A 13,640-nucleotide genomic window follows, 5' to 3' on the forward strand; every position below is an offset into this window, starting at 1 on the left:
CCTTCCTGGAAATGCTGGTTATAGAGCAAATGCTCTCGACCACTGAGGGATGGTCCATCCATGAAAGAAAGAAAGGGAAGGCTAGTACTAAGAGAAGTGTTCCCCTCCAGTGAAAAGGTGTTGTCTGTATATTGAGTCGCAATTCTAGTGCCTGTAAATTTCACTCAGGTAGTCACTGTGGGGAGCATTCAGAATACAGTGGTTCCTCGGTTTATGAACAGCCCTGTTTATGAACTATTCGGTTTACGAACTCCGCAAAACCGGAAGTAGTGTTCCAGTTTGCGAACTTTACCTCGGTCTAAGAACGGAAGCCGACTGGCGGAAGGGCATTAGTGGCGGGAGGCCTCATTAGGGAAAGCACGCCTCAGTTTAAGAACGGTTTCGGTTTAAGAACGGACTTCTGGAATGAATTAAGTTCCTAAACCAAGGTACCACTGTACTATTTTATACCATATTCTCACCCATAATTCAGAGTGCTTGCATTGACCTATAAAGTGCTAGATCTGACATTTTGAAGGCATTTGATTTATCCTACCAGTGTTCCAATTTAATGCTATTTTGCGGCGGTTTCCTTTGATCTTTCCTCACCCTTTTTGTTTCTAATAATGCTTTGATTTTATTGATTTTATTTCTTGAATGGATTTGTACATTTTGTTGTGAACTGCCTCTGGATATAAGGCAGAGAGATGGGGAATAAATAAATACGGAAATCAGTCTTGAATATATTGCAGACTTGCATATTTTATCTTCCCCAACCATTTTGTTTTCAATGGCAGAAACTTTGTTCAAACACTGAATGTAGCTATTGTCATAGAATAACATGTGTGTGTGTGCACGTAAGACATAGAAAAATAGGTAACAGTACGCAAGCAGTTGAGGTATACAGAACATCTCTGTTATTGCTTATACTTCTGATTAGTTAATGGTAGGCAGACCTCAACCTTTTCTAGCCTCAGACAAGACTAAACAATGAAGAATATTTTCTCTTGCCTTTCATTCTTATGTGATGCTTGTCTGTCCTGTGTCCTTTGTGGTGCACTACTTCCAAGTTTCTCTCTCTTCCTTTTACGTGCGGTTACGTGTTTTCATTTAGTCAGGAAATGCTGCACCAGGAAGTAAGACTAAATTCTTGCATTGTTTTTAAGACACATTCACACAAGAGTGACATCATCAGGAAGTTGGAGTGAATATAACAGAGAGACAAATGTGCTGTGCCTGCAACTAGGGGAAAGGGGGGTTATTCTGACTGAAACCTCTTTATCTGCAAAACAGACCATCCAAGTGTCCCCTATTTTCCAGGTACAGTCCTGGATTTACAGAAGGCATCCCAGTTTCTGATTTGATCCTAGAATTAGGATGTCCCTACTTTCAGCAGAGAAATGCTGGAGGGTATGGAGTTATGCAACCCCCAAGCCAAGGAGATAACTAACTATACAACCTTTATTAGACATCTGAAGGAAAGGGAAGTTTTTTTAAAAAACAGTTAATGTTTTATTATTATTTTACATATGTTGGAAGCCACCCAGAGTGGCTGGGACAACCCAGTCTGATGGGTGGGGTATAAATTAACAACAAGAACCACACCATTATTATTATTATTATTATTATTATTATTATTATTATTATTTAGAACATCCCTATTTTCATCAGAGAAATGTTGGAGGGTATGAAGCAATTAGAAAATAAATTTAAAATCATGCAATGTAATTGGCTACAAATCCACCAGTCTTGCACTTTGCTCACCTGCAGACCATTCAGCAAGACTCTAGAGAGCATATTCTCTATGAATCTTTAGTCTCACAGAGGTGTAGAATTCATATTATTGCCTACCATCCCGATCTCTAAGCAGTGCAAGATTCCAGGGGTTTCAGGCCCATTTACCCAGGGTTTATACTTTGAGTAGCTGTCTACCTGCTCCACTTGGTACGCAGGCCGAGACCCTACCTGCCCGCGGACTGTCTCGCCAGAGCTACCTTTGAAGGTGACCCGGAAACTACAACTAATCCAGAATGTGGCAGCTAGACTGGTGACTGGGAGTGGCCACTGAGCCCACATAACACCGGTCCTGAAAGACATAAATTGGCTAGCATTGCTTGGATCCGGGACTGGATTAAATTAGAAAATACAGATTTGTTAGATATTAAAGGACATAACAGATTTGGATGGCATGCGTATTTGTGGCATGATAAAGAGAAAGTGCATAAAAGATTTTACAATCATATAATCAGGAGATCACTTCTAAAGGTCTGGGAAAGATAAAGATTTATTAGATTAGTTGTCACCAACAGAAGCAACATCAATTAAAAAAATAAATAGGAAAGAAAAATGGCTTACATATAGAGATCTCTTAATAGAAATAGAAGGGAAATTAAAACTGAAAGATTTTGAAGAGATTCGAGAACATGTCAATGACTGGTTGCAGTATTTTCGAGTAAATTAGGTATTTAAAGAAGATAAAAAGAAAGGATTCAGTTACACTCTGTCTAGATTTCAAAGAGAAATTGTAGGTGACAATACCAAAATATTGAAGATGTATAATTTATTGCTAGAATGGGAAACCAAATATGAAGAGGTCAAATGTGTTATGATTAAATGGGCACAAGATTTAGGACATGTTATACAAATGGAAGATTGGGAAAAACTATGGAAAGTGGATTTAAAATTTACTGATTGTACAAGTCTGAAAGAGAATTATATGAAAATGATTTATCGATGGTATATGACACCTGTTAAACTTGCAACAATGTATAAAACCAAGTTCCAATAAGTGCTGGAAGTGTAAAGATAAAGAACGTACGTTTCATCATATGTGGTGGAACTGTAAAGTAATCATAAACTATTGGGAAATGATATATAATGAATTCAAGAAGATGTATAAAATAACTTTTGTTAAAAAATCAGAAGTTTTTTTGTTAGCCATTATAGGACAGGAATTGCCAAAAGAGCAGAAGAAGTTATTCATGTATGCTATAACGGCGGCTAGGATTCTATTAGCTCAAAAATGGAAAGATGACAAGATTCCAAAGAAAGAAGAATGGCAAGTCAAATTTATGGAATATGCAGAAATGGCGAAACTTCCGGGAAGACTCAAAGACAATGATAATGAAGACTTTAAAAAAGGCTGGGAACCATTCATGTTGTATCTACAGAAATATTGTAAAGAAATGGACTCACTAGCAGGGTTTGAGTAAACACTTAAAATTAAGGAAACAAGTGTAAAGGTTAAGAAAAAAGAATATGGAAATTAATCAAGTGTAAGATGTAATTTGAAAAAAATGGTATAATAATGATAAGAATGTAAGAGCATTTAGCTAAAAGATCATAAAAATAAGATAAAAATTAAGCAGAAGTAGCAAATATTTAAAGAACCAGAAGGGGAAGTTGAGGGAAGTCCTGGGATCGGGGTGGGGTGGTTTCAGTTTCTTTTATTTTTTCTCTTTTATATGATAAATGTGTTGTATATTAAATTGTAAAATCTAATAAAAATTTCTTTAAAAAAGGAATACTGGTGTTCATTTTAATCTGTTTCAGTATTATAACTTTTTATTTTTTAAAAAGTATTGTATTTTTTTCTTGATTTTATTATTCTGTCTTTTCGTAAACTGCTTTGAGGCTTGTTTGTTTGTTTACAATCAAGAAGTGTATAAATGTTCTGTCGCCCGAGGTGGCCGCTTCACTCTGCCTCATGAGTGGGCCAGCAGGCCTTCTCCTCTGTAATAATGCAGCCACACATACAGTTCCTAATAACATGTGTAAGTGTGGAGTAACCCATCTCACCCGCAGACTGTTCGCTTGTTCAAAAAGCTTTGAGAAGAAGAAGCAGCAGCTTCTTTAAAAAAACCAAAAGTTTCCAGCTCCCCTTTGCCAAATCGCCTGTCCGGGATCCATGCCGAAGAGTGTGAAACAGAAAAGCCATTTCAGGTGGCAGCATCGTCTTGGCAACCGCAATCTCAGCCAGGAGAGGTGAAATTTTGTTGTTGTTTAGTCATTTAGTTGTGTCCGACTCTTCGTGACCCCATGGACCAGAGCACGCCAGGCACTCCTGTCTTCCACTGCCTCCTGCAGTTTGGTCAAACTCATGCTGGTAGCTTCGAGAACACTGTCCAACCATCTCGTCCTCTGTCGTCCCCTTCTCCTTGTGCCCTCCATCTTTCCCAACATCAGGGTCTTTTCCAGGGAGTCTTCTCTTCTCATGAGGTGGCCAAAGTACTGGAGCCTCAGCTTCACGTTCTGTCCTTCCAGTGAGCACTCAGGGCTGATTTCCTTCAGAATGGAGAGGTTTGATCTTCTTGCAGTCCATGGGACTCTCAAGAGTCTCCTCCAGCACCACAATTCAAAAGCATCAATTCTTCGGCGATCAGCCTTCTTTATGGTCCAGCTCTCACTTCCATACATCACTACTGGGAAAACCATAGCTTTAACTATGCGGACAAGGTGATGTCTCTGCTTTTTAAGATGCTGTCTAGGTTTGTCGAGGTGAATTTAGCTTATTTCAAAAATAAATATTCCAGTAGGAAAGAGCTCAATGGCCAAACGGGCTTTAAATTCAATGCATCGTTCTGTGGCAACGCCATACCGAATCGCACCCCTAAGGTCGGGCTCGAACCGCCGCAGACAACCACCTCAGCGGCTTTTTTTTAGCTCCGCCTCGCCGGCACAAGCCAGACCAGCCTCTGCTCCTCCTTCACGGGGCGATTCGTGCTAGTCCCGCCCCCTCTCTGCTACGATTGGACCGTCCATCCGCTTAACCCCGCCCCGATACCGACACCGCCTTCTTCGGGATTGGCCCTCTCGAATCTCGGGGCGCCGAGCCGCCGAGCTTAGGCATCTGGGTCCCGCCGCCCGGCTTGGCATTCGAGGGCGTTTCCACTCTGCGCACCACCCCACCCCACCGTGTCAGTGTAGTAATACGCTCCGACCCCGCCCCGCCGTGACGTTCCCGCCTGTCATTGGCGGGCGCTTCCGGCTGCGTTTCCGGTGCGATATTACCAAGGCAGGGACGGGCGGTGGTTGGTTTCTCGGCTGTTGGCCGCTGACTGACTGACTGAGCCGGCAAGATGGAGCGCGGCGCCGAGAAGCTGAGCGGGGAGCCCCGCGCCAACGGCTGCAGCCTCACCGGGCACCACGGCCTGAAGAACGGCTACGTGCGAGGCTTCCCAGGAGCGGAGCCCCACGGCCAGGTGAGGCGGGTCGACGGGGCTCTTCTGCCGGGCGCGCCCTGCTGCCGCTGCCGAGCGGCCCCTCCCCAGAGCGGAACCCAGGCCGCGGCCTGCTCGGTCCCGGCACCCGTCCGCTTGGGCCGGAGTCTCGCCTCAGGGCGAGGTTCTTGGGCTGGGCCGCGCTTGCCTCTGGCGTCCCCCGCAGTGGGGAAAGAGGGAGAAGGATGGCCTGGAGCGACACAGAGGCTCCTTCGGCTGCCTCTTCCCGCCTGCCCTGCCCTCCTTGGCGTGGCCGAGAGGAACGCTCGAGGCTGGCAGAGTCAGGCGACTCCCCGCTCCAGGAAGGGACGGAGGGAAGCAAAAGTGCCTTTTCCTTTCTTTTCCTCGAGGGGACGGGGAGTTAATCTAACCCGGACCTGGCGTCCTTCTCTTCTCTTCTCTTCCCTTCCTTTCCTTCCTTCCTTTCTTCCCTTTCCTGGCTTTGGAAGCCCAGGATGATTTCCGCAGGGACACGCACACTTCGTGTCTCGAAATTAACTCCTCTGGTTTCAGTAGCCGAATTTCCTCTTCGCATTCAAGAAGGAAGGAGTACAGCGCCGGCCTTACTGGCTGCTTTCGTTGAGGTTTCCAGGCTAAGACAGCTGCTTACTCTCTTCCGGGGCTGGAAGGCGAGTTTCCTTCACCCCCATTCCAATGCATCCTGATTAATAAAAGGATGGCACGAGGGCAGGCCTGTCACCACCGCCCCCACAAAATGGTCTTTTTGCCCGAGCTTCATATTCAGATCAAGGGGGAAGCCCCAGGACAGGAGTGGAAGTGGCAGGAATTAGGGGCAGAAGGGTAAATTGTGGTCCCCAGTTTGGTGGGGGGTAGGGATGAGACTCCCGTATCTAGACTTCTATAAGCCACGGGGCCAGGTAAGAAGGGGATCTGCCACCTATTTGATCCTCTTTATTTAACTGCATTCACAGCAGCCTGAAGCTGTTTCTTCTATAGTTTTTTTTGGGGGGGGGGTCACAGGGGTGCAACCCTCTGAATTTGGCATGCTGTGTGTGTGTGTGTGTGTGTGTGTGTGTGTGTGTGTGGTAAAACAAAAAAGAAACACTGAATTTCTAATTAAGGCCACATTTTGGTCCTTTATATAAAAGCCATGAATCCTGCTCCAGTTTACTGTGTGTATAACTTATTTCTGGAACTGATGCTTGAAATTGAAGTGTGTTTAGTAGTTGTACTACTTTTTATATCTTAAGATGTTCTGGCCATTATTGACACTTAGTTTGGTTATGATTTATTGTGTTTTGCTGCTTTTCTTCTTGTAGCTTGATCATATGTAAGTTTATTTAAAAGTAAGACTTGCAGAATTTAGTAGCCTTCAAGTCTATCCTACATACACTTACTAGTGAGTAAACTTGCTGCCCTATTACTGTGTTTTGATTTGCTCTGTTTCACTTGTATGCAACGCTGACAAATGTTTACTGATTACTACTGCCGTTGTCTTCTGGTGACAATCACTTCATTGTACAAACTTTCTTTTATTCCTCAACAACCTTGTGAGGTATCTGGATGACCTTGGTAGACAACCATCATTTTCTACTGGCCATCCATGAAGTCCAGTCTCACCATAATACTGTATTAGTACTCCTGTATATGCATTTTTTGACGTGATCTAAATTTATTCAGACTGAATGAATTAATATCTTGGACTTTGTATAAGTTCAGTGAACACATTGTTTTTAATATTTGATTCACTTCATGCCTTTTGACCTTTTCCATTTTGAATTTTAAGACTGTTCAACCTTTCCCTGCAAACATATATTTTTTTGTTAAAAGCCCAAATATTAAACATTTACAATAAGTGAGAAAACTATGCATTTTGGACATTCCTTATCCAGGCAAATGAAGAAAACTACATGTTCACATGAAGCATATGTTCTATGGCAGTTTGTACTGAGACCTGTTTTAATAGGCTAGCTAGAAACTGTGTCTCAGGTGCAGTATCTGCTTCCAGTTTCTGGGAAAGTGGGTATAGGGTTGTATACAAATTTAATAAATAATAATACTAACCAAGGGTCATGCTTAAATCAGATTTTGGGTATGTAAGATCCTTCATTTAGAACCTGTGACACACAAACACACATGCGCCTATGTTTCTCACAGCATTTGAATCTAGAGAAGTTGTGAAAACTCTGGATTGGTGTCTGAATGAACTGATGGACTGGATATGGGCCAATAAACTGTATTTGAATCCTGGAAGGAGAGGCTCTTGGAGTGGGTGATTCCCCTACCTAGGAGACTGGAAAGTTATCTGTTCTGCATAGGGTTGTACTCCCTCTGAAGGAGCAGGTGCATAGCTTGGGAGCACCCGGATACATCTCCATCACTAGATGCTCAGTTGTCCTCTGTGACTAGAAGTGCCTTTTACCAGTTCTGCCTGGGTTGCAAGCTATGGCCATTGTTGCACAGGGATAGCCTGATACTGCAACATGCTCTGTGTGGAAATGTTATTGAACTTCGTTCAGAAATTCCAATCAGAGCAAAATGCAGCAGCAAGACTGTTCATGGGGCCACATGGCCAACAATATGTGACACCATTTTTAAAGCACCTGTGGTGGCTGTGGTCAATCACTGAAATTATCTGCAGGAGTGTGGTTGGTTATCCCCTAAGTTGATGAAACTCATTTGACAGCAACTAGAAACTGTGTCTTTTGTTTTATTGGCCCAGTCCTGTGAACTTATCATTGAACAGATGCTTAGCAGGCACTTTGTTTTAAAATTTAAGCACCTGTTGAAAACCTTTCTGTGTCACCAACCTTGCAATGAGGAAAAGATATTTTGCTAATAGTTACTGGGTCTCTGATTATAACTTTCTGTGTGGTTTTTCTTGTATGGTTTTATGTACGCATGTTGTAAACTACTCTGAATTTTAAGGAATAGCAGTATATAAAGATTTTTGTTGATAAATAAGTAAAGCACACTTTCACAATGGTGCAAAAAAGTTTTATATAAAACAACTGAGTAACATGTGTTCAAGTTACAAGACTTCCAACTTTTCTACAAATGAGTTCTCACCATGTTTTTCTGAAGTTCTATATACACTTAAATGTGAATAAGTTCCACTGAACGTGGTGGAACTTCTGAGCAGCAATAGAGAGGGTCAGACCATAAAACACATTAGAAAAGAGTGGTTCTGCCAGCTACAGGGCATTCTTTGAATTTCTAATACACTGAATGTTATTACAAAGAACTGCTATGATTTTAAACATTCTACATTTCTAGCTTGAGTTATGAATTGTGTCAAAAAGCAGGAAGAGAAATCATGTCCTGCATTGTTCTTTCATCTTGCCAATCTTAGGTAAAGAGCAACCCCTCTTTAATTCTAACATTTTGAATTGCTAGCCTGAAATGTAAGGAACTGAATGCACTACCACCAGCCCGTGGTTTTTAGTTCCTGCTAGCTCCTATGAGCAGAAACAGTTGGCTTACCCAGCCGGAAACCGTTCCTTCAGAGCAACTTCCATAGCTTCCTGCATTTTCACACATTGAGAGCTTTTGGTAACCATGTACACAATTATTGTTAGAGCCTGTCTGAGTCTCATCTTGGTTGACTCCTTCACTCCCAGAAAGGAAAGGACATTTGGGGATGGGCAGTCAGCATGGCATACTTAGTGACTACTTTTGTGCATTCTTTGGTAGGACACCTCATGTCTTGTGAGTCTGCCGTATGTATAGCATAACCTTCCTAGGTTTGAGACTTGGGACAGTACTTAATTGCACTGCATACTGTGTCTTAATTTATCCTCGTTTCTGTTCAATGCGTAGCAGAATAGTGCAGGCTTGGTGCCAGCCCTGTCAGTCCCCTCTTAAATCAGTTACTTTGTATATCTAGGGTAGTCAATCTATATTTGCTTCAATAGAGAGAGAGTTTCTCCTTGCTATATAGCAGCCACATTCATAGTGGCCATGTCTGCTCACTGGGAATTTGCATTTAAGTTGTCAGTTGGAGCAAGAAAGGGGAAATCCCTTAAGATAACACATGTCTGGGTACCAGGGGAATACAGCATTGGGATCACTGAATAGCTGGGATTATGTAACCTCATTCAGGGTGTTGAATGGCTCCCTACTAAAAAAAGAGAAAAAGGTAAGTTCATGACCAGCTACTGACCTGTATCTGGCTTTCTTTTTTTGATAAACCTCTTTTGGAGGAAGATTTCCAAGTTGCTGTATCCCAAGAGTTCAGAATAAATAACTGGAATAAAGCGTTTTGACACCATCTTCATATAATTAGAGAAATAAATTATCAGTCTATTTATTGCAACCTCTCATCCCTGAGTTACATATACCGGTAGTTCTTATGTCTGCAAGTTTATAATCAACACAAGGAATTGTACTTTGCTGTTCATTTTAAAGGAGCATATGTCTAATTGCACTGTTTATATAGTTTCTAGACTCGGTTCATAGTGCAGATTCTTAGCTTTATAGCCTTAACTGGTTTGGAACCTATGCAGTTTAGCTCATATCTCCTTTTATGAGCCCTTTATCCTTCTTGCTCTGTGAGTTGTGCCTCTGTCTCAATGTGACTTTGTCACTCAAAGCAAGCACTGCTTTAGCAATGAGCAGAGCTTATACAGTCAAGTTGCAGCTTATGCACATTTAACATACAGAATTTCAACTTTATGCACTTGTCTGTAAAAAGGTGAGCATCCAACGGGAAAGTCAACAAACCCATTGCACCATTGCACTCACCTTGGGGGGGAGTGTTTGGAGGTGCAGGGTGAATGCAGCAGCCTTGGGAGAGAGTGTAGAGGTGCAGCTGGAGGGTGTGTGCAGCCTTGGAGATTAAAAAGCATGGCCATGAAATGCAAGCCAGGTCCCTCCACTGGTGTGCAACATTGGAGACAATGATTGGTTCCAACACTGCAAGAAAAAGTGGCTGCGTTGAGCTGTTTGAGAGGATGGCATGTCGGTCTCCAGTGTGGCGTGGAAATATAGCTGCAATGAATCCAGCATCTGTGCCATCAAGGTTCAAGAGAGAAACCTGTGAGGCTGTGACAGCAGGTGTTGCAAGGCTTTAGTGAAGACTGCAGAGACATTATACTTATGACTGGAAGACATGGACTGTAAACATGTGCTTGTCATGTTGAGACAAAAGACTCTCAACCTGTATGTAGGCACTCTTCAAACCTTCTGCTATGGATCGGCAGCCTGGGAAGGAATTCAAAGCCAGCCATGACAGTATGACAGTTTTAGGTACCACTCACACCTCAAAAACGTGGACATAATTGGTGGAGCTGCTTCTGCAGACAAAGAGGCAGCAAAAGCCTACCCTGAGCAATTAAAGAAGCTGAAAAGGGATATTTTCCTGAACAAGTTTCTGATGCTGTCAAGATGGGCCTCTTTTGGGTTAGGGGGGAATGCCTGACCAGACTTACATCTCCAAAACAGGAAAAAAAATCCCTGGCTTCAAAGCAGCTAAAGATGGTGTGGCAATACAGTTGAGCATTTAATAAATCAGGTTTGCTGTACAGGTCAGAAAACCCCCAAAGTCCTAAAAGGCAAGAACAAAAATAACCTTCCTGTGTTCAAGTAAAGAGACTTAGATGACTGCAGGAGCATTTTTGGATTGGTTTCACAAGTGCTTCATTCCCATGGTGAAGTTCTACCTTGAAGAGAAACAACTGGACTTTAAACTGTTACTGATTTTGGACGGTGCTCCTAGCCACCCCGAGGCAACCCACTTTGTCCTTAACAGTGTTGAAATTGTATTTCTCTCCCCCAATATGACCTCCATTATCCAACCTCTCGACTGAGTTGTGTTTCGCAGATTCAAGGCAACTTAAACAAGGCTAGTTGCATTACTTACATTGAGTGATCAGTGAATGCATGCTGGTGAAACTTATGAAAATAATGTCGAAATGGCTTTGAGTGTTTTCCAACAATCAACAACAAAGTGGAACATATTGTCCAGATATTCTGGCGAGTGGGGGTTGATTGCTTTGTTGGCGTCAAGGAAGTAGTTGAATAATTGAGGGTCTTGGACAAACATTGACTAATGAAGAGCATCCTGTTCTCACAGTTGCCTGTGGGAAACCAGCAAGCAGGATTCGAACACAGGAACACTTCTCTTGTGGTTTCCAGCAGCTGGTATTCAGAAGCCTCTGACTGGATGTAGAGCATAGTCACCATGGCTAGTAGCTATTGATAGCCCTGCCCTCCATGAGTTTGTCTAATTCTCTTTTAAAGCCGTCTAAGCCGGTGGCCATTACCACTTCTGTGGGAGCAAGTTCCGTAATTTAACTGTGTGCTTTTATAAGTTTAAATCCGCTTGAATTCGCTCAAGTCTTCCAAACAGAAAAGCACCTAAATGATTTGATTGCTGACTTTGATCCCTTTCTGGAACGAAGCCTCAAAATCACACATGGTGTTACAGACACTTTCAGTCTTTATCAAGAAATGTTTGAGCAGCTCAAGGGATAACAGTGACAGTTGCTAATCACCATGTTTCTCACAAAAAATAACGCAGCAGCAAACGAGCCCATGCAATCTACTTCTGAAGCTAAATCAGAGCCAACCACTTCACATGCAACTCACCATCATACACCCAAGCCTCTCCCATCACTTCATGGAACAACATCAAGCACTGAAGAGGAAGGCTAAGTACCGTAGCTGGTAAGTGCTGCACCATGATTTTTATGGGGCATTTCTCAGTTTTAAAGGGTTGTTCGACTATTTTGGATTTATGTGTTACCCCTGAAATGTGCGGGACGCGGGTGGCGCTGTGGGTTAAAGCCTCAGCGCCTAGGGCTTGCCGATCGAAAGGTCGGCGGTTCGAATCCCCGCGGCGGGGTGCGCTCCCGTTGTTCGGTCCCAGCGCCTGCCAACCTAGCAGTTCGAAAGCACCTCCGGGTGCAAGTAGATAAATAGGGACCGCTTTCTAGCGGGAAGGTAAACGGCGTTTCCGTGTGCAGCTCTGGCTCGCCAGAGCAGCGATGTCACGCTGGCCACGTGACCCGAAAGTGACTTCGGACAGCGCTGGCCCCTGGCCTCTTGAGTGAGATGGGCGCACAACCCCAGAGTCTGGCAAGACTGGCCCGTACGGGCAGGGGTACCTTTACCTTTACCTTACCTGAAATGTAATGCACACATAATATGTAAGTCAGCAATACTTCCATTATCCCAAGGAGAAGGCCTTATAGGAAACTACCACAGATACATTGGGGTCAGAACTGAGGAAAATATTGTTGACACTGGCTGGCGGTAGCTCTTCAGGTTTTCAGGCAGGAGTCCATCCTAGCTCTTCCTGTATATGCTGGGGGTTGAACTTCAGACCGTTTGCATGTAAAGTATGTGTTCTTCCACAGGGGTATGGCCCTTCCCTTTTCTTTTTTCGTAAAGATCATAAAGCATTTTTTGTTCCACAGAAAGCTTGGCTACTGACTTCTGAGAATGTTTTAATACTGCCAGTTTCTCCAATTTACTTTATTATGAGTGTTTTTTAAAGATGAATAGCATAATATCATAAGCTATCTTCAGCTTCAAGGTGGCAAGAGACACAAAATTTTAAATAATATTTTATAATGAATATTATTTATATTATTTAAAATTTTGTGTCACTTGCCCCCTTGCAGCTGAAGACAGGGACACAAAATTTTAAATAATATTTTAAGAGAAAATCTTGGATGTGGCCAAAGCTTGACAAAGACTCAGAAGTGAGAGGAAGGCTGTGGTCTGCACAACCCCCTGGTCACTTTTTCTGTGATGGTATTCTTTTTTGCTTACTTGTTCCCCGTTTCCATGTCTTTACTTCTCGCCGTACTATCATCCTTCAGATTCTTTGAGAATCTTTAACTTGAGATAGTTTAATTTTAACAGTATTATCCTCTGCTTTTTTCTCCCTATAGGATGCACTTTTTCCCCTCCAAAAATGAAGGGGAAATCTGTGTGCATCCTATGGGGCGAATGCAGGCTTTCGCTGAAGCTTGGAGAGTGAGAGGGGTCGCCCCGCGCTTCAGGCAGAAATCCACAGCCTAGGGAGCCCTGCGGGAGTTCCCCCAGCTTCTCCCCAGTGCCAGCCCCACAAGCTCAGGGGACAGCGGGGAGGCAGAGCGCCGCCATCCCACTGTTCCCCGACCTGCTTTGGATTCCCCGACCTGGTTTTTTGGGGGGAAATAAAGGGGGGGAAATTTCCTTTATTTCCCCCCCAAAAAAACTAGGTGCGTCCTTATCGGACGAAAAATACGGTATGTGGTGCTCCTCTTGCTTTCAGGCCGAGGGAGCTGGCGTTTTCGGGTCAAGTGGCCAGCATGACTAAACCACTTCTGGCACAGTGAAACACCGTGATGGAAGCCAGAGCGCACAAAAACAGCATTTACCTTCTCTTGATCTAAGCTAGAAACCAAATTGTTGGAAAGTAAAAGATTTTTTTTTGTCAAAAACGTATAATTTATTATTACAATGGCACACAAAAGATGAAGTAAAAGAGGT

The 13,640-nt window shown here is 43.2% G+C and overlaps 1 protein-coding gene across 3 annotated transcripts in view; it reads left to right on the plus strand.

The window, feature by feature from the left end:
* The first annotated feature begins 253 nt into the window (after window positions 1–253).
* Window positions 254–13,640, plus strand: part of SPTLC2 (serine palmitoyltransferase long chain base subunit 2) — a 67,638-nt gene continuing 54,251 nt past the window's right edge. The window contains exon 1 of one of the 3 annotated variants that reach the window (XM_081912206.1): window positions 254–428. Coding sequence is in view for 1 of the 3 variants with exons in the window: in XM_081912205.1 (XP_081768331.1) it covers window positions 5,058–5,180 (123 nt within the window). In the remaining 2 variants the exon portion in view is untranslated. Of the gene's footprint in view, window positions 429–4,972; window positions 5,181–11,805; window positions 11,826–13,640 lie in introns of those variants that run through there. The other 2 variants (XM_081912205.1, XM_081912207.1) reach the window with 2 other exon arrangements.

This window comes from Podarcis melisellensis (assembly GCF_964234715.1).
Source record: "Podarcis melisellensis genome assembly, chromosome: 1".
Taxonomy (NCBI): domain Eukaryota; kingdom Metazoa; phylum Chordata; class Lepidosauria; order Squamata; family Lacertidae; genus Podarcis; species Podarcis melisellensis.